Here is an 18,891-nt window from a genome sequence, read left to right as displayed (position 1 = left end):
AGAACATTCACATACAGAGGGATCTGGGCGTGCAGGTTCCCAGTTCCTTAAAAGCAGCAACACAGGTGGTCAAGGTGATTAAGAAAGCATGTGGAACGCTTGCTTCATCAGCCGAGGCATTGAGTACAGGAGTTGGGAAATCATGTTGCAGCTTTATGAAACCTTGATTAGGCTGCATTTGGAGTATTGCGTGCAGTTTTGGTCACCACACTACCAGGAGGAGGTGGAAGCTTTGGAGAGAGTGCAAAGAAGGTTCACCAGGATGTTGCCTGGTCTGGAGGGTGTTGGCTGTGAGGAGAGGTTGAATAAAGTAGGATTATTTTCACTGGAAAGACGGAGGCTGAGGGGAGACCTGATAAAGGTCTACAAAATGATGAGAGGCACAGACAGGGTGGATAGTCAGAGGCTTTTTCCCCAGGAACAGGAGGAGCCATCCTACCCCTCAAAGCTCTGCTTCCATTCAGTTAGATCAGGGCATTTCTCAATTCTATCTATCTTTATTCTGTGGACATTTCTCTAACTTCTAACTCTACTCTCAGTGAGTAAGTTTCTTTTTATACATTACTGGAGTAATGTTCTATACAATGCCCTCTGCCTGGATATTTGGGCCTTAACATAATGAACACAAGCTCCTGGCTGCTTTCCAAAAAGACCAATTATAACAGAAGAATGTAGCAGCTGAGTTCACATTTCTGCACATTGACCTCTATCCGACACTCTTCATCTCTTGGTGCCTCCTTGCAAATTCTGCTTCCACCTACTCGATATCCTTGGTGCTGTCGGCGAACTTTGACATTTGGCTGTCTCTGATCTTATCCAAGTCATTGATAACGCGATGGAAAAGTTCATTTATTCATATTTGTTCAATGCCCCATTATTCAGTTAAGCAGTCAGGGGTCAGTGTGGTGTCAAGTGTCACAGGTTACAGTGTCAGTGTGGTGTCAAGGGTCATAGGGTAACACTGTCAGTGTGGTGTCAAGGGTCAAAGGGTTATGTTGTCTGGGAGGTGCTGAGTATCTGGTGAAGTGACTTTATTACATTGAAATGGAAAGATCGGCGCAAGGTTTAATGGGATACCCACAGTTTGAAAAGTGGTAATTTATAAGCAGCTGGGACTTTGTGTTTGAAAAGATCTCAGGAGAGATGTTGGCAATAGCAGCAAATAACCTGAAACACTTTGAGAATACTGGGAGAGTGTGATGCTGAATTTAAACCTGGACTGAACAGATTTGATAACTTTGATATTTGATGATAAAGTTGGGAGAGACACTTACGGCAGAATTGTAAAACAAAGTCTGTATATTTGCTGCTGATACGATTTGTCACCTTGCATCTGTAAGTGCCGGCATCGGTTCCCTGTGTCTTTAACAGAGTCAACCAGCTGTTGTTGTGCGACAGATAATAGTCTGCTCCATTCGACAGAGGTTGTTCACATCTGTACCAGCTGTATTGGACCAGGTTCCCCTCCAGGACAGAACATTTCAGTGTCACATTCCGTTCTACCTGAGGAACCTCTGGAACAATTTCAATGTGTGGTTTGGCCACAGCGACTGTGAAAACAAAGACACAAGATTTAATCCAGAGTCCCAAATCTTCTAAACTACCTTCAGCTCAGAGCTTGGGTTCCGGGGGGGAGGAGGTCTAACTGAAGAACTAGTACGAGAACCCAGAGGCTTTGGCTTGTTAATCTCAGTCATTCTCATATCCAATTCTACCAGATCTTCAATCTGATCCTCCAAGATCTCTGACTGGGAGGTGGGGTTTAAATTGCACCTTACGAGTCAATAAATTCTCTGGTCAATTGGTCCCAATCTTCAGGAGGATCTCATTAAATGTTGAGCAAATTAGCCCAAGTGAGAACAGTGAGTGAAATGGAGAGAATAATGAATCTCGGCATCTCAATAGATCAGATCAAAAGAATGCAAGAAAAATTGGGACTGAGAAAAGCAACTGTCAAAAGTTTACCGCAACAGATCTCAAAATGTCTTATCAATAATGCATGGGTGCTTGAGGGATAGTGTATCTACCAGGAGTGATCAGTAATTGTCCAACTGGGGTTTGGATAGAGTGAAAAGGATTGATTGAGGGATCAGTCACAAAGGGACAGAGTTTTAGACTGAGGGGCAGGGGATTTGAGATTTTGTTTTCACTCAGAGGGTGGTGGGAATCTGGAATGCGCTGCCTGGGAATGTAACGGAGGCCGGAAACCCATCAACCTTTATAAAAAAAATTGGATGAGCCGTTGGAATATCAGAATATTCAGGAGTAGAAACAGGAACAAAACCAAAATATTCTCTCTCTGCAGTCGCTGGCAGACCTGCTGAGATTTTGTTTCAGATTCCAGCATCCGCAATAATTCCTTTTCAGAACATTCAAGGGCACAGGACAAGTGCTGGGAAATGGAATTAGCGAGACTTTTGTGGTAGTTATTATCATAGAATCATAGAGCAGAAAGAAACCATTTGGCCCATCGAGTCCACATCCACAACAATCCTACCCAGGCTGTATCCCCATAACCCCACATATTTACCCAGCCCAATGCTCCTGACACTAAGGGGCAATTTAACATGGCTATCCAACATAATCTGCACACCTTTGAACTTTGGGCAAAAACTGGAGCACTCGGAGGAAACCCACGCAGACACGGGGAGAATGTGCAGACTCCACACAGACAGTGACCTGAGGCTGGAATCAAACCCAGGTCCCTGGCGCTCTGAGGCCACAGTGTTAACCACTGAGCTATGCCTCAGCAGTGCAGACCCGCTGGATCAAGAGCTTTTTCTGCTTTGTCTCTCAATGAAGGGGACTGGTCAAGGGGTCACAGAGGGACAGTGCAAATGTTGAGGAGCGTTGGAGAACTTATTAATGAGAAAAAGGCTGATAATGTTTCCTGATGTATAATTATTTCCTTTGGGTCAGCCTCCGATTCAGCAAATCTTACTGATTCCTTCCAAACCCAGTTAATCCCCATTTATTTCCCCAGTCATTCCAGAGTTTTCCAGTTTCACCAATGATGACTCCAAACACCATCTCTCCAGAGATATCCCATTTGTTTTATGAACTATTCTCTTCATGCTCGCTGCTACTTTCAGAGATTGGGGCATCTCCAGGTTCCTGCCTCCCTGCATTCTCATACAGACATAGCGGCAAAGGCCATTCAGCCCCTCAAGCCTGTTCCTGTATTGAATAAATCCTGGCTGATCTCAGTGAATTCTCAAACCACATCCCACCTACCCCAATAATCTGCTTAGCAAGAATCTATCCACCTCTGTGTTAGCTAAATACTCCAAGACTATGCTGTCACCATTTTTTCAGGAATTTCTAGAGTCTTACCACCTTCAGAGAAAGAATTATCCTGCTGTTGTAAATGAGAACCCATTTATTTAAACAGTGACCCCAAATTCTAGATTCTCACACTCGAATCATAGACTCTCTATAGTAGAGAAGGAGGCTATTCAGCCCATCAAGTCTATACTCACTCTCCAATAGAATATCTCATCCAGACACTGGCCCTATAACCCCAACTATTTACCCCACTACTACCCCTAATCTTTGAACACTAGGGGGCAATTTGGCATTAACCTGCACTGCTGCCTCACAGTGCAGATCCAAATTAGATTCTAACCTTGGATCACTGTCTGTGTGGAGATTGCACGTTCTCCCGTATCTGTTTGGGTTTCCTCCAAGTGCTGCAGTTTCCTCTCACACTCCAAAGATGTGCAGGTTAAGTAGATTGGCCATGCTAAATTGCCCCTTAGTGTCCAAAGATGTGCAGGTTAGAGGGATTGACCATGCTAAATTGCCTCTTAATGTCAAAGATGTGTGGATTAGGTGGATTAGCCATGTTAAATTGCCCCTTAGTGTTGAGGGACTAGCAAGGGTAAAATAAAGAACAAAGAACAACATAGCATGGGAAACAGGCCCTTCGGCCCAACGAGTCCACGCTGCCATTTTAACATTGTGAGTCCCCTCTTCCACCCATGACCTTTGTCTACACCTATGGCACTCCACATTGGAAACCAGATTGAGGGGAGACTAATTTAGGGACAATTTGTTACACCAATCAGCCTAAGAGCACATCTTTGGGGTGTGGGAGGAAACCAGAGCACCCGGAGAAAACCCACGCAAGCACGGGGAGAATGCGCAAACTCCCACAGACACCGGCCCAAATCCATGTATCTGCACAGCAAACAGTGATAGTCACTGAGCTGTCATGTTGCCCATCAGCTGGTCCAGTTTAAGCGTACACTAACGATGTGAAGCACTAGGCAGCTCTCGAAGCAACATCCAAGAGCAGCCCTCGCACGACCCACCATGTGTATGCCCCTTGTTGGACAACAAGGTGAACCAAATCACCTGTGGATTAAAAGAGAAAAACATCAATAACATCCACATCCTTATACACACATTCAAGGGAATCCCCAGAAGCTCAAAGTAAAACAAGTGAGCCAGAAAATATGTTGGAAGGTCCACAGGAATCAGTTGATTCCCAGGAACATCCCAAGGCTCTTGATCCTTATTTAAAACAGTCTCCTATATCCCTCCATCTCTATTCCGCTCATGTGCCTATCTAAGTATCCGTTAATCAACTCCAGCGTGCCTGCCTCCACCACCTTGCTTGGCAGTGCATTCCATACCCCCACAACCCTCTGTGTGAAAAACCTCCCTCTAACATCCGAATTATACCTCGTTCCCCCCCCCCCCCCCCCCCCCCCCCACCCTAAGCCCGTGGCCCCTCATAATATTTGTTTCCAATCTAGGAAAAGCTTACCACTGTTCACTCTATCTATACCCTTCATAATCTTGTACACCTCTATTAGATCTCCCCTCATTCTCCGTCTTTCTAAGGAAAACAGCCCCAGTTTACCCAATCTTTCCTCATAACCCAGTCCTTCCATACCAGGCAGCATCCTGGTAAACCTCCTCTGCACTCTCTCCAGGGTCTCCATGTCCTTCCGGTACTAAGGCGACCAGAACTGGACGCAGTACTCCAAATGTGGTCTAACCAATGTTCTATAGAACTGCAACATTAGACGCCAGCTCTTGCACTCTATACCCCTTCCTATAAAGGCTAACATACCATAAGCTTTCTTCGCAACCTTCTCCACCTGTACTGCCACCTTCAAAGACTTGTGCACTTGCACCCTCTGCGTTTCTATACTCTTAATAGGCCTACTGTTTATCATATAACTCCCCCCTACATTATTTCTTCCAAAATGCATCACCTCACATTTATCCAGATTAAACTCCATTTGCCCAATAAACTCCATTTATCTGCCCAATATACCAGCCTATCTATATCCTGCTGTGTTGCCTGATACTGCTCCTCACTGTCCGCAAGTCCAGCCATCTTCGTGTCATCTGCAAATTTGCTGATCACACCACGTACTCCCTCTTCCAAGTCATTTATATACATTACAAATAGAAGAGGTCCCAGTACTGAGCCCTGCGGCACACCACTAGTGACAGACCTCCAGCTAGAAAAAGACCCTTCCACTACTATTCTCTGTCTCCTATTACCAAGCCAGTTCTCAATCCATCTAGATGCCTGTCCTTGTATTCCATGAGCCTTAACCTTTTCAACCAACCTACCATGAGGGACTTTGTCAAATGCCTTACTGAAATCCATATAGATGACATCAACAGCTCGTCCTTCATCGACCGTTTTTGTCACCTCCTCAAAAAATTCGACCAGATTCGTAAGGCAAGACCTCCCCTTAACAAAATCATGCTGCGTATCCCTAATCAGATCGCAACGCTCTAAATGCGTATACATCCTATCTCTAAGAATCCTCTCCAACAACTTCCCTACCACTGACGTCAAACTCACTGGCCTATAATTACCAGGGTTATCCCTACTGCCCTTTTTAAACAACGGTACCACGTTTGCTATCCTCCAGTCCACTGGGACCTCACCTGTGTCCAAAGAAGAGACAAAGATTTGCGTCAGAGGCCCAGCAATTTCATCTCACGCCTCCCTAAACAGCCTAGGATAAATGCTATCAGGCTCTGGAGATTTATCAGTTTTACTGCTACCTAAAAACCCGAACACTCCCTCCCTCGTAATGGATATTTCCTTCAACTGGTCTACAGCTCCCTCCAAGACAGTACCGGACATCAAACCCCTCTCCTTAGTGAATACTGACGCAAAGTATTCACTCAGGATCTCCCCCATTCCCTCGGACTCTAAGCACAATTCCCCTCCTCTGTCCCTAAGAGGACCGATTTTTCCTCTAATCACCCTTTTGTCCCTAACATAGGAATAAAATGCCTTTGGATTTTCCTTAATCCTGTCTGCCAAAGCCATTTCATGCAAGACTCCAGGATGGTAGTCTGCCTCCCTGGAGCAGGGGTACAGGATGTTTCGGAGAGGGTAGAGGGAATTTTGAGATTACAGGGTAGGGCCTGTGTGGGATTGTATTCAGTGCAGGCTCGATGGGCTGAATGGGCTCTTCTGCATTGTAGAGATTTTATAAGGAGACCAATATTGTACACCACGCTTCAGATGTGGTCACTCTATTGTCCTGTAGAACTGAAGCATAACCCCACTACCTTTGTAATCGATTTCCCCCACAAACAACAATAAAATTCCATTAACTTTCTGGATTGCTTTCTGCACCTGCCTTTTCTGTTTTGTACACTGCCTGAGAGTGCGCTGGACGCAGGTTCTATTGAAGCATTCACAAGAGAATTGAATTATCAGGAGATGAAGAGATTGTTGGGGAAGGTGTGGATGTGTACTGTGCTGCAATCATTGCATTGTGGCTTTAGTATTACTTTCCTGTTTTGCTACCCCCACACTGACTGTGACCATCACCTATGCTGCCACTCTCCCCTCCCCTCCCATGCTTCCTGCAGTCATTTACATCAGTGCCATCACCAAACAAAATGCAGGAAATAAACCCAAAACAAACACTCCACTCAATTTACCATTTACAGTTAAAAATACGGAGGATTTGTGAGGCACCCCATCTGACGTTGTGACTTCCAGTTCATACATTCCCTCATCGGTCAGCTGTAAGTTTTGGAGTGACAGTTCAGCAGTAGACTTGGAGAACTCGACTCGGTTTAGAAATGTCGCTGGGATGAATGGGGAGGGGGAATTGGGGGAAGATATGAGGATCGGTCTTGCTGTCTTGTTCTGAATGACTCTCCACTCCAAACTAAAGACTTCAGCTGGCTGACTGATGTTATGCTTCAAGGGGAGACGCACAGTTTGGTGAATGGTTCCATCCACTGTTGGTAGCTGAATGTCTGTTAGCACTAAACCAACAAAGGAAAAGGTGTTAACACCAGAAAAGTATCAGACAAATTCAGTATTATCTGAATGGTGACAGTTTAGGAAAAGAGGAAGTGTGACATGATCTGGGTGTCATGGTGGAACAAAACAAAGAACAAAGAAAATTACAGCACAGGAACAGGCCCTTCAGCCCTCCAAGCCTGCACTGACCATTCTGCCTGTCTGAACTAAAACCCCCTACCCTTCTGGGTACCATATCCCTCTATTCCCATCCTATTCACGTATTTGTCAAGACCCCCTTAAAAGTCACTATCATATCCGCTTCCACTACCTCCCCTGGCAGTGAGTTCCAAGCACCCACCACTCTCTGTGTAAAAAACTTGCCTTTAAACCTATGCCTCCTAGTAATTGACTCTTTCACCTTGTGAAAAGGCTTCTGATTACTGACTCTGTCCATAGCCCTCATAATCTTGTAGACTTCTATCAGGTCTCCCCTCAACCTCTGTCACTCCAGTGAGAACAAACCAAGTTTCTCCAACCTCTCCTCATAGCTAATGCCCTCCATACCAGGCAACATCCTGGTAAATCCTTTCTGTACTCTCTCCAAAGCCTCCACATCCTTCTGATAGTGTGGCGACCAGAATTGAACACTATATTCCAAATGCAGCCTAACTAACGTTCTATAAAGATGCAACATGACTTGCCAATTTTTAAACTTAATGCCCCGGCCAATGAAGGCAAACATGCCTTGATGGCACTGATGTAAATGATTGCAGGAAGCATGGGAGGGGAGGGGAGAGTGGGAGTGTAGGCGATGGTTACAGTCAGTGGGGGGGTAGCAAAACAGGAAAGTAATACTGAACCCGTACACCCAGATCCCTTTGCCTATCAATACTGTTAAGGGTTCTGCATTTACTGTATATTTCTTACTTGTATTAGCCCTTCCAAAATCACTGAACGTTGCATACAGGTACAGCAGGCAGCGAGGAAAGCTAATGGTATGCTGGCCTTCATAGCAAAAGGGTTTGAATACAAGAGTAAGGATGTCTTGCTGCAGTTACACAGGGCATTGGCGAGGCCACATCTTGAGTATTGTGTGTAGTTTGGTCTCCTAGTCTGAGGAAGGACATTTTTGCTATTGAGGGAGTCCAGCAAAACTTCACCAGACTGATTCCTGGAATGGCAGGACTGACATATGAAGAGAGACTGGATCGACTGGGCTTGTACTCACTGGAATTTAGAAGAATGAGGGGGAATGAGAATTTAGGAGGCATGTTAGTAAGTTTGGCGATGACACCATGATTGGCAGCAAAGTGGACAGTGAAGAAGCTTATCTAAGTTTGCAACAAGATCTTGATTAACCAGTTGGCTGATAGCAGATGGAGTTTAATTTAGATAAATGCAAAGTGATGTATTTTGGTAGGTTGAACCAGGGCAGGACTTACTCAGTTAATGGTAGGATAATGGGGAGAGTTATAGAACAAAGAGATCTAGGGGTACACGTTCATAGCTCCTTGAAAGTGGACTCACAGGTGAAGAGAGTGATGAAGAAGGCATTCAACATGCTTGGTTTCGTTGGTCAGAAAATTGAATACAGGAGTTAGAACATCTTGTTGAAGTTGTACAAGACATTGGTAAGGCCACACTTGGAATACTGTGTGTAATTCTGGTCACCCTATTATAGAAAAGATATTATTAAACTAGAAAGAACACAGAAAAGATTTACTAGGATGTTACTGGGACTTGATGGATTGAGTTATAAGGAGAGGCTGGATAGACTGGGTCTTTTTTCTCTGGAGCATAAGAGAGTTAGGGGTGATTTTATAGAGCTCTGTAAAATAATGAGGGGCATAGATTAAGGTAAATAGTCAACATCTATTAGTCTAAAACTAGATTTAAGGTGAGAGGGGAGAGATACAAAAGTGTCCAGAGGGGCAAGTCTTTCACACAGAGGGTGATGAGTGTCTGGAACAAGCTGCCAGAGGTAGTAGTAGAAGTGAGTACAGTTTTGTCTTTTAAAAAGCATTTAGACAGTTACATGGGTAAGATAGGTATGGAGGGCCATGGGCAATTGGGATTAGCTTAGTGGTTAATAAAAAAAGGGTGGCATGGATGAGTTGGGCCGAAAGGCCTGTTTCCACGCTGTAAACCTCTATGACCTCTATGATCTCACACAAACATATAAAATCCTGATGGGGCTGGCCAGGTTAGCTGTGGGAAGAGTGTTCCTGATGTTGGGGAAGTCCAGAACTAGGGGTCACAGTTTAAGAATAAGGGGACTGAGGGCATTCAGGACTGAGATGAGGAAGAACTCCTTGACTCAGAGAGTTGTGAACCTGTGGAATTCTTTACTATGGAAAGCTGTTGGGGTCAGTTTGTTAGATATGTTCAAGAGGAAGCTGGACATAGCCCTTGTGGCTAAAGGGGTCAAGGGGTATGGAGAGAACGTGGGAGTGGGATACTGAAAGTGCAAGATCAGCCATGATCATATTGAATGGTGGTGCAGGCTCGAAGGGCCAGATGGCTGACACCTGCATTCATTTTCTATGTTTCTATTTATCTCCAGGGCAATTCAGGATTGGGTGACATTGAAGAGAAAGGCTTTTAGTAAGACCAAAGGGAGCAATTCAGCTGTGGACCTAGAGGAATATAGAACATGCAAGAGGGAAATTAAGAAAGCAATTAAAAGAGCAAAAAGGGGGATGAAAAAGGACTTGCGAATAAAGTTAGGGGGAATCCTGATATTCCAGAAATACAGGGTGGCACAGTGGGTTAGCACTGCTGCCTCACAGCGCCAGGGACCCAGGTTCCATTCCCGGTGACACAGTGGGTTAGCACTGCTGCCTCACAGCGCCAGGGACCCGGGTTCCATTCCCGGTGGCACAGTGGGTTAGCACTGCTGTCTCACAGCGCCAGGGACCCGGGTTCCATTTCCGGTGGCACAGTGGGTTAGCACTGCTGCCTCACAGCGCCAGGGACCCGGGTTCCATTCCCGGTGACACAGTGGGTTAGCACTGCTGCCTCACAGCGCCAGGGACCCGGGTTCCATTCCTGGTGACACAGTGGGTTAGCACTGCTGCCTCATGGCGCCAGGGACCCGGGTTCTATTCCCGGTGACACAGTGGGTTAGCACTGCTGCCTTATGACGCCAGGGACCCGGGTTCCATTCCCGGTGGCACAGTGGGTTAGCACTGCTGCCTCACGGCGCCAGGGACCCGGGTTCCATTCCCGGTGGCACAGTGGGTTAGCACTGCTGCCTCACAGCGCCAGGGGCCCGGGTTCAATTCCTGGCTTGGGTCGCTGTGTGGAGTCTGCACATTCTCCCCGTGTCTGCGTGGGTTTCCCCTGGGTGCTCTGGTTTCCTCCCACAGTCTGATAGATGCTCAGGTTATGGTGGATTAGCTATGCTAAATTCTCTTCAATGTACCCAAAAATTGTGTGGTGACTATTGTGTGATTCACCCACCCCAAATATTTTTGTTGGAACTCCCCACTTAAAGATGAGCAGGGAGTGTGTAAACAATACTAGATCAGTTGAGTTTAAACCTTTATTCAGATATTGAGAACAATGCCAATGTACCCTATCCATTTTCTGCTCTATCAATTGTTAGTACAGTAATCTGTTAATTGTTGGGGAATTTTGGTGGTACAGTGGCACACTGGTTAACACTGCTGCCTCACAGCACCAGGATCTCAGGTTCAATTCTGGCCTCAGGTCACTCATTGTCTGTGTGGAGTTTACACATTCTCCCCGTGCCAGCGTGGGTTTCCTCCGGGTGCTTTGGTTTCCTGCCACATTTCAAAGATGTGTAGGTTGGGCTGATTGGTTATACTAAATTGCCCTTTAGTGTTGGGGGATTAACACGATAAATGTGTGGGGTTGCAGAAAGAGGTCTTGGGTGAGATTGTGGTTGGTACGGACTCGATGGGCTGAATGGCCTCTTTCTGTACTGTAGGGATTCTATATGACTAATGGATTTTCACAGTAACTTCATTGCAGTGTTAATGTAAACCTACTTGTGTCACCAAAAGGTAAGCTTTTTAAAAAATACATTAAGGGGAAGAGGTTAACGAGGGAAAGAATAGGGCCCATTAGGGGGTAATCTGTGTGTGTGTGAAGCTACAGGATATTGTAAGGGTGTTAAATTTATATTTTTTGTCAGTTTTTACTCAGGAAAAGGAGAACGTAATTACAGAATTCAGGAAAAGGGCCTGTGAGGAGCTTGCACAGTTTGACACAGGAAATGGGAGGTAGTGAAGGCTCTGATGGGTTTAAAAATGGACAAATCTCGGATTTGTCCCAGATGAATTACATCCCAGGCTGTTTGTGAGGTGAGGTAGGAAATTGCAGGGTCTCGTAGCAAGCAGAGTGCAAGTGGGTTCCCCAGTTACAATGGTGCTGACCCAATTACCTCACGTGAAACAAATAGGTACGGTAATTTTGTATAGCTATACTTGTTAGAAAAACAAAAGTAGTTTTAAGGAATTTGTATTTGTAAACATTAGAAATAAGGTGTAATAACCCTTACAAGTCCATGATAGCCTTATGGGACTTGCTCGTATGAGTTTCTTTGGTAACAGGCAGTGGCCCTTTTGTATGGCAGGCCCAGGACTGGGTCTGCTAAACTGTAGTCCCAGGAAGGGTCTAGTGTGTGTACACCATAGTAGTGGTCTTACATTGCATTCTGTAATAAACTGTTCCTTTCCAGTTGGACTTCCTGAGTCGTCACATAAGGTATTGTTTTAAGTGAGTTTAATTTAACATTTCTCTGGAAGGAGGGAGTAAAATCTGTAGTTAGATTTATGCTGGACAAAGATGTTCATATGTGTGGGTGTTGGTTTCAATTCCAACATGATTCTATTGTGCTTAGAGATGGTTATGGCATAAAGACAAAATATAAGGCGGAAGCATGTGAGCATTGCTTAGCAACTTGGGACCCTTTCACGTAGGAAGTCTTTTTGTTTTTAGTTCGTTGAATTTGTTTACAGTTGAAGATCGGACACCAGGTAGTGAGCATCTCTCAACTCTGCCAGTAGAAAGGCTGGACAGAACCAGGGAACAGCGAAGAGGCACGCTACCAAAGAATCAGATGCAGCCCAGATAACCAGGGAATTGGTACATAAAGAATCTCTTAAGAAGACTGAAGTTAAGGGAGCATATACCAAGGTATTGTTCAGGAGAATTCAAGGGGAGAAGCAAAGTGTTGTGACATGAAGAGATGATGCAATAACTAGAATTAAAATAGGAAATCAGACTTCACAGGTATGTCAAAGGTTGGATGCCATCTTAATAGAGTCTGAGAATTGAGAGGTAAATAAATTTCAGTTGGTAGAGCAGTCAAGATAAAGGAATCGTGAAGAGCAAATTGTGAAACTTGGATATTGGATTCTTTGTTCACAGTGAAGCTTTGTTTAAATACTATGGAAAGCAGTATTTTTAAAGAAGATTTTAAAGTGTGATTTTGGGAGTGGAGTTTGAATACACTCATGACAGTCATCTTGGTGGCGGGGGGATGTGGATTCTGAGGAGAAATCCACAGCTATTCAGTTGAATTCAAAATGGAATGCGTGTATTTGACCACAGCGAATCTGTGTGCTTAAAGGGACTTTATGTTGCTGAGATCACTGTAGCTAAAATTAATTTGCAGCCCTGTGACTCTGTTCCTTCACATTTTCTGAAAAAAACTAAGAGTTACAGTCTTCTGAGCCAGGGATGAAGGAGTATAATATCAAGGGTAGGACTGTTAGCAGTGTTGAGGAGCAGAAGGACCTTGGGGCCCGGGTCCATAGGACACTTAAATCGGCCTCGCAGGTGGAGGATGTGGTCAAGAAGGCGTATGGTGTGCTAGCCTTCATTAATCGAGGGATTGAGTTTAGGAGTCGGGAGGTAATGCTGCAACTTTATAAGACCCTTGTCAGACCCCACTTGGAGTACTGTGCGCAGTTCTGGTCGCCTCACTACAAGAAGGATGTGGAAGCTATTGAGAGGGTGCAAAGGAGATTTACAAGGATGTTGCCTGGATTGGGTGGCATGCCTTATGAAGATAGGTTGAGGGAGCTAGGTCTCTTCTCCCTGGAGAGACGAAGATTGAGAGGTGACCTGATAGAGGTTTATAAAATGTTGAGAGGTATAGATAGGGTGGATTCTTGGAGGCTATTTCCCAGGGCTGAAATGGTCACTGTGAGAGGACACAGGTTTAAGGTGCTGGGGAGCAGGTACAGAGGAGATGTCAGGGGTAAGTTTTTCACTTAGAGGGTGGTGAGTGAGTGGAATCAGCTGCCGTTGGTGGTGGCAGAGGCGAACTTGCTGGGGTCTTTTAAGAGACTTCTGGATGAGTATATGGGATTTAATGGGATTGAGAGTTATAGATAGGCCTGGTAGGTATAGATATGATTGGCGCAACTTGTGGGCTGAAGGGCCTGTTTGTGCTGTAGTGTTCTATGTTCTATGATTCCATTCTGGGATCTTCTTGTCCAGTTATAACATTACCTGGGATCGTAACACGTTGTTGGAGGGAATAGTGTGATTTCTTCACACAGAGGGATACTGAAATCAGTTGAAAGGATAGTGAAAGTGGATTCCGAACGAACTTTCAGAAAACAATTGCATTTGATGAAGACTAACTTGCAGGTCTATGGGGAAATGGACGAAAAGGGATTGGTTTAGGTTAGTGGGTCATTGTTTTTTAACTGGTCGGCGCAACATCGTGGGCCGAAGGGCCTGTTCTGCGCTGTAATGTTCTATGTTCTTGACACAAATTTTAAATTCCTGTCTGGCCATGGTAGAGTATTGGAGGATGGCTAACGTGGTTCCATTTTTCAAGAAGGGTGGAAATTGCAGGAAATTACAAACTGTGAATCTCCTGTCAGCGGTAGGGAAACTATTGGAGAAAACTCTGAAGGAGGGAATTAATGTCCACTAGGAAAGGCATGGGTCATTTAGGGATAGTCAGTATGGCTTGGTCAGAGGGAGACCCTGCCTAACAAATTTGATAGAATCCTTCAAAGATGTGATCAAGTGGATGGATGAGGGAAGTTCAGTTGATGTAGTTTATATGGAATTTAGGAAAGTCTTTGACAAGGTTCCACATGGGAGACTGATTGAGAAGAGTAGGATTCAGGGAAACTTGGCAAGAAGGCCCTGAAACTGGCTCAGTAATATGAAAGTAGGAGGCTGTTTGAGTAACTGGAGACCGGTGTCTAGAAACGTATCAAAAGGATCAGGATCCTTATTAGACCATAAGATCATAAGATATAGGAGCAGAATTTGGCCATTCGGCCCATTGAGTCATTCCACCATTCAGTCGTGGCTGGTGTGTTTTCAACTCCATTCTCTCACCTTTACCCTGTAACCTTTGGTCCCCTTACCAATCACGAACCTATCTATCTCTGTCTTAAATACATTCGTAACCTGGGGTCCACAGTCTTCTGTGGCAATGAATTCCACAGAATAAGACTACAAGGTAAGGCAGCAGAATTAGTCCATTATTGTTTGTTATATATCTAAACGATATCGATGATAATATGAGGTGAATGATAAGCACGTTTGCAGGTGACACCAGTATTGGTAGAGTGGTTAATAGTGAAGAAGATGGTTGTAACTTACAGGAAGATATAAATGGTTGGTCATATGGGCAGATGCTATTTAATCCTAATAAATGTGAGGTGATGCACTTTGGAAGAAGCAACAAAATGAGGGTGTATTTAATGAATGGCAGGACACTAGGAAGCTCAAAGGAACCGATTGATCTTGCTCACAGATCCCTGAAGGCAGCAGAGCAGGTGAATAGGATAGCTAAGAAGGCCATTGGGACGTTTGCTTTTATCAGTCATGGCATAGAGTATAAGATCAAGGAGGTAATGTTGGAGCTGTACAGAGCATTGATTAGGCCACAGCTGGAGTACTGTCTGCCGTTCTGGCCACCTCACTATAGGAAGGATGTGATTGCACTAGAGGGGATACAGAGGAAGTTCACCGGGATGCTGCCTGGGATAGAGCGTTTGACTAGATAAGCTTGGATTGTTTTCTCTAGAGCAGAGAGCACTGAGGGGGGATGTGATTAAGGTGAATAAGATTATGAGGAGTACGGGCACGGTGAGTAGAAAACAGCTGTTCCCCTTGTTGAGGGGTCAGTCACGAGGGGGCACAGTGTTAGGGTGAGGTGCAGGAGATTCAGAGGGGATTTGAGATTTTTTTTCGCTGTGCCTGGGAAGATAATGGAAGCCAGAAACCTTACAACCTTTGGACGAACACAAGAAATATCATAACTTTCAGGGATATAGGAAAAGTGCAGGAAAATGGGATTAGCACGACTTTAGTGGGAATTATTGTGGGTGCAGACCCGATGGGCTGAAGAGCCTTCTCTGCCCTGTACGACTGTGACTCTGTGATGATCACTCACTGTCTCACCCTCTTAAACATGTGACTCCGCGATCCTTCTCTCTCACATACATGAGTTTCTGCAGCAAAACATGAGCTTGTTTTGGGAGTTCAGATTACAGTCCAGGGCCTGCAGGGAGTGAGCATGGTGGGGGAGGGGGGGATGGCAGGAGAGTGGGAGAGTGTGGGGATGGTGTGGGAGGGGAGCAGTGGGTGAGGGGCTGGCGCCGGCCCAGAGTGGGGTGGAGGAGGAGGGAGATTGGGGTGGGGGAGCAGGTTGGTGGGGTGGGAGGAGGGGTGTGGGGGGAATCCTGATGATCAGGAGTGTGTTACAGACCTGGCCAGTGAGTCTTTGTACGTCAGTATGAGAGAGACTGCAGTCAGAGTGAGTTTCAGCCACAGTGAGGGTATCGGGAATTTGGAGCTGAGGGGAATTCAGTGCCAAGGGGAAAGGCTGCTCACCTTTGGGAGGAGTGGAGAGGTGGACCTGTGAGGGAGACCTAAGGGCAAGTGAGGGGTAGAAGGAAATCGAACCGGGATGTCACAGCCCCCAAGTAAATGACTGGCTGGTGACTGAGAAGTAGTTTTTCCTTGTCTTTATCTCTGAGCATTGTAGTTGTTGTTGTAAAGGACAATAGTCTTTCTGTGTAATTTCTGTGGTTTATAGTTTTTAATGGTTATATTTGGTAGTAACAAGGAACAGGAACAAAGGGCCCTAGAAAATTGGATATAATCTGACTAATATCTTTCAAAAATTTAATTTAAAGGCGTAAGACATGACAGGAGAGCTCCAAGATGTGGTTTGCTCCTCTTGCTCCATGTGGGAGGCTGGGGACAGTTCCAGTCCCCCGGGTCAGCATGTGTGCAGGAAATGTCTCTGAAAGCTACAGCTTCTGGAAGCCCGAGTTTCAGAGTTGGAGCAGCAGCTGGAGACACTGTGGATCATCTGTGAATCAGAGATTATCATGGATAGCACATTTAGAGAGGTGGTCACACCGCAGGCTCAGACTCCGCAGGCAGGAAAGGAATGGGTGATCACCAGTCAGAGTAAGAGAGCTAGGCAGGTAGTGTAGGAATCTCCTGTGGCCATTCCCCTGCAGAACAGGTATACGGCTTTGGATACTGTTGAGGGGAATGACCTCTCAAGGGAAAGCAGCAGGAACCAAACTCGTTGCACCATGGTGGTTCTGTTGCAGAGGGGAGGGGTAAAAAGTGTGCCAGTGCAATAGTTACAGGGGATTCAATTATAAGGGGAATAGACAGGTGTTTCTGTGGCCGCAAACGCGACTCCAGGATGGTGTACTGCCTCCCTGGTGCTCGGGTCAAGGGTGTCTCGGAGCAGCTGCAGGACATTCCGGGGGGTGGGGGAGGTGGCAGGGGGTGAACAGCCAGTGGTCATAGTACACATTGGTACAAATAAAAAAGAGATGCGGTCTTAAAAGCAGAATACAGGGAGGTAGGAAGAAAGTTAAGAAATCAGACCTCAAAGGTAGTGATCTCAGGATTACAACTGAGTAGAAATGAGAGGATATATCGGATAAAAACGTGGGTGAAGAGATGGTGCTGGGGAAGGGTTTCAGATTCCTGGGGCATTGGGACCTGTTCTGGGGGAGGTGGGACCTGTACAAATTGGATGGGTACCACCTGGGCAGGACTGGGACTGATGTCCTGGGGAGACTGTTTGCTAGACTGGTTGTGGAGGGTTTAAACTAATATGCTGGGGGATGGGAACCTATGTAAGGAGCCTGAGAAGGAGGGAGCAAGGACAAAAGCAAAAGGTAGAGAAGCAAATAAGAAAAGGGACAGGCAGAGAAAACAAGGACAAGATTCAAACAGGGCTACAGAGAAAAATATTGGCAGCAAGACAAAAAATGTTAAAAAGACAAGCTTAAGGACCCTGTACCTTAACGTGCAGAACATTTACAATAACGTGAATGAACTAATCGTGCAGATAGATATAGACAGGTATGATGTAATTGGGATTACAGAGCCATGGCTGCAGGGTGACCAGGAGTGGGAATTGAATATCCCAGGGTATCCATTATTGAGGAAGGACAGGCATAAAGGAAAAGGTGGTGGAGTGACACTGCTGGTTAACGAGAAAATTAATAGTGAGAAAGGATATTGGCTCTGACTATGTGGAGTCTGTATGGATAGAGCTGAGAAATACCAAGGAGCAAAAAACATTTGTGTGTGTCACATATAGACCCCAAACTGCAGTGGTGATGTTGGGAATGGCATTGAACATGAAATTAGTGATGCAAATGATAAGGGAATATCGGTGATCATGGGTGATTTTAATCAGCACAGAGATTGGACAAATCAAATCAGCCACAATGTCGTAGAGGAGGAATTCCTGGAGTGTAGATGGGATGGTTTCCTTGACTAACATGTGGAGGAACCACTAGAGAGCAGGTCACTTTAGACTGGGTATCGTGTAATGAGAAGGGAATCATTGCCAATCCAGCTGTACGAGATGCCTTGGGGATGAGCGACCACTACATGAAGAAAGAACAAAGAACAACACAGCGCGGGAAACAGGCCCTTCGGCCCAACGAGCCCGCGCCGCCATTTTAACATTGTGAGTCCCCTCGCCACCCATGACCCATGCTTATGGCACTCCACATTGGAAACCAGCTTGAGGGGAGACTAATTTAGGGATAATTTTAGGATTTTTTTATCAAGATGGAGAATGAAGTAGTTGATTTGGAGTTTAGGGTGCTGAATCTTAATAAAGGAAACTATGAAGATATGAGGGATGAGTTGACCTTGATAGATTGGGGAGAGTTACTTAAAGGGATGACAGTGGAAAGAGAATGACAAACAATCAAGGAAGGCGTGGGGGAACTGCAGCAACTGTTTATTCCTGTCTGGCACAAAAGCAAAATGGGTAAGAGGGCCAATCCGTGGCTTACAAAGACAATTAGAGAGAGTATCCCATATAAGAAGGAAACACATAGTTTGGCCAAGAAAAATAATAGGTCTGAGTATTGGAAACAGTTTAGAATTCAGCAAAGAAGGATCAGGAGATTGATTAAGAAGTGGAAAATACAGTATGAGAGTAAGCTTGCAAGGAACATAAAGACCAACATTGGGTTTCTATAGAAACGTGAAGAGAAAAGGGTTGGTGAAGACAAATGAAGGTCCCCTACAGATAGAAACGGGGGAATATATACAAGGAGACAAAGAAATGGCCGAGCAACTGAGTACATACTTTGGTTCTGTCTTCACAGCAAAGGACACAAATCAGATACCAGAAATGTTGGAGAATG

At 45.3% G+C, this 18,891-nt stretch overlaps 1 protein-coding gene across 1 annotated transcript in view; it reads right to left on the bottom strand.

Annotated features, from left to right (window-relative positions):
- The window catches only part of LOC145338808 (HEPACAM family member 2-like), a 41,522-nt gene that overhangs the window by 10,183 nt on the left and 12,448 nt on the right, over positions 1 to 18,891 (bottom strand). Inside the window, exons 2-3 of the mRNA XM_080183210.1 lie at positions 6,931 to 7,263; positions 1,275 to 1,550 (exon numbers count right to left, since the gene is read on the bottom strand). Coding sequence (XP_080039336.1) covers positions 1,275 to 1,550; positions 6,931 to 7,263 — 609 coding nt within the window. The remainder of the gene's footprint in view (positions 1 to 1,274; positions 1,551 to 6,930; positions 7,264 to 18,891) is intronic.

The sequence above is a fragment of the Carcharhinus amblyrhynchos genome, unplaced genomic scaffold (genome assembly GCF_965287045.1).
Source record: "Carcharhinus amblyrhynchos unplaced genomic scaffold, sCarAmb.v2.hapA chromosome_185, whole genome shotgun sequence".
Classification (NCBI taxonomy): domain Eukaryota; kingdom Metazoa; phylum Chordata; class Chondrichthyes; order Carcharhiniformes; family Carcharhinidae; genus Carcharhinus; species Carcharhinus amblyrhynchos.
Note: the sequence above shows the minus strand (reverse complement) of the source record. Positions and strands in the feature narration are given on the sequence as shown.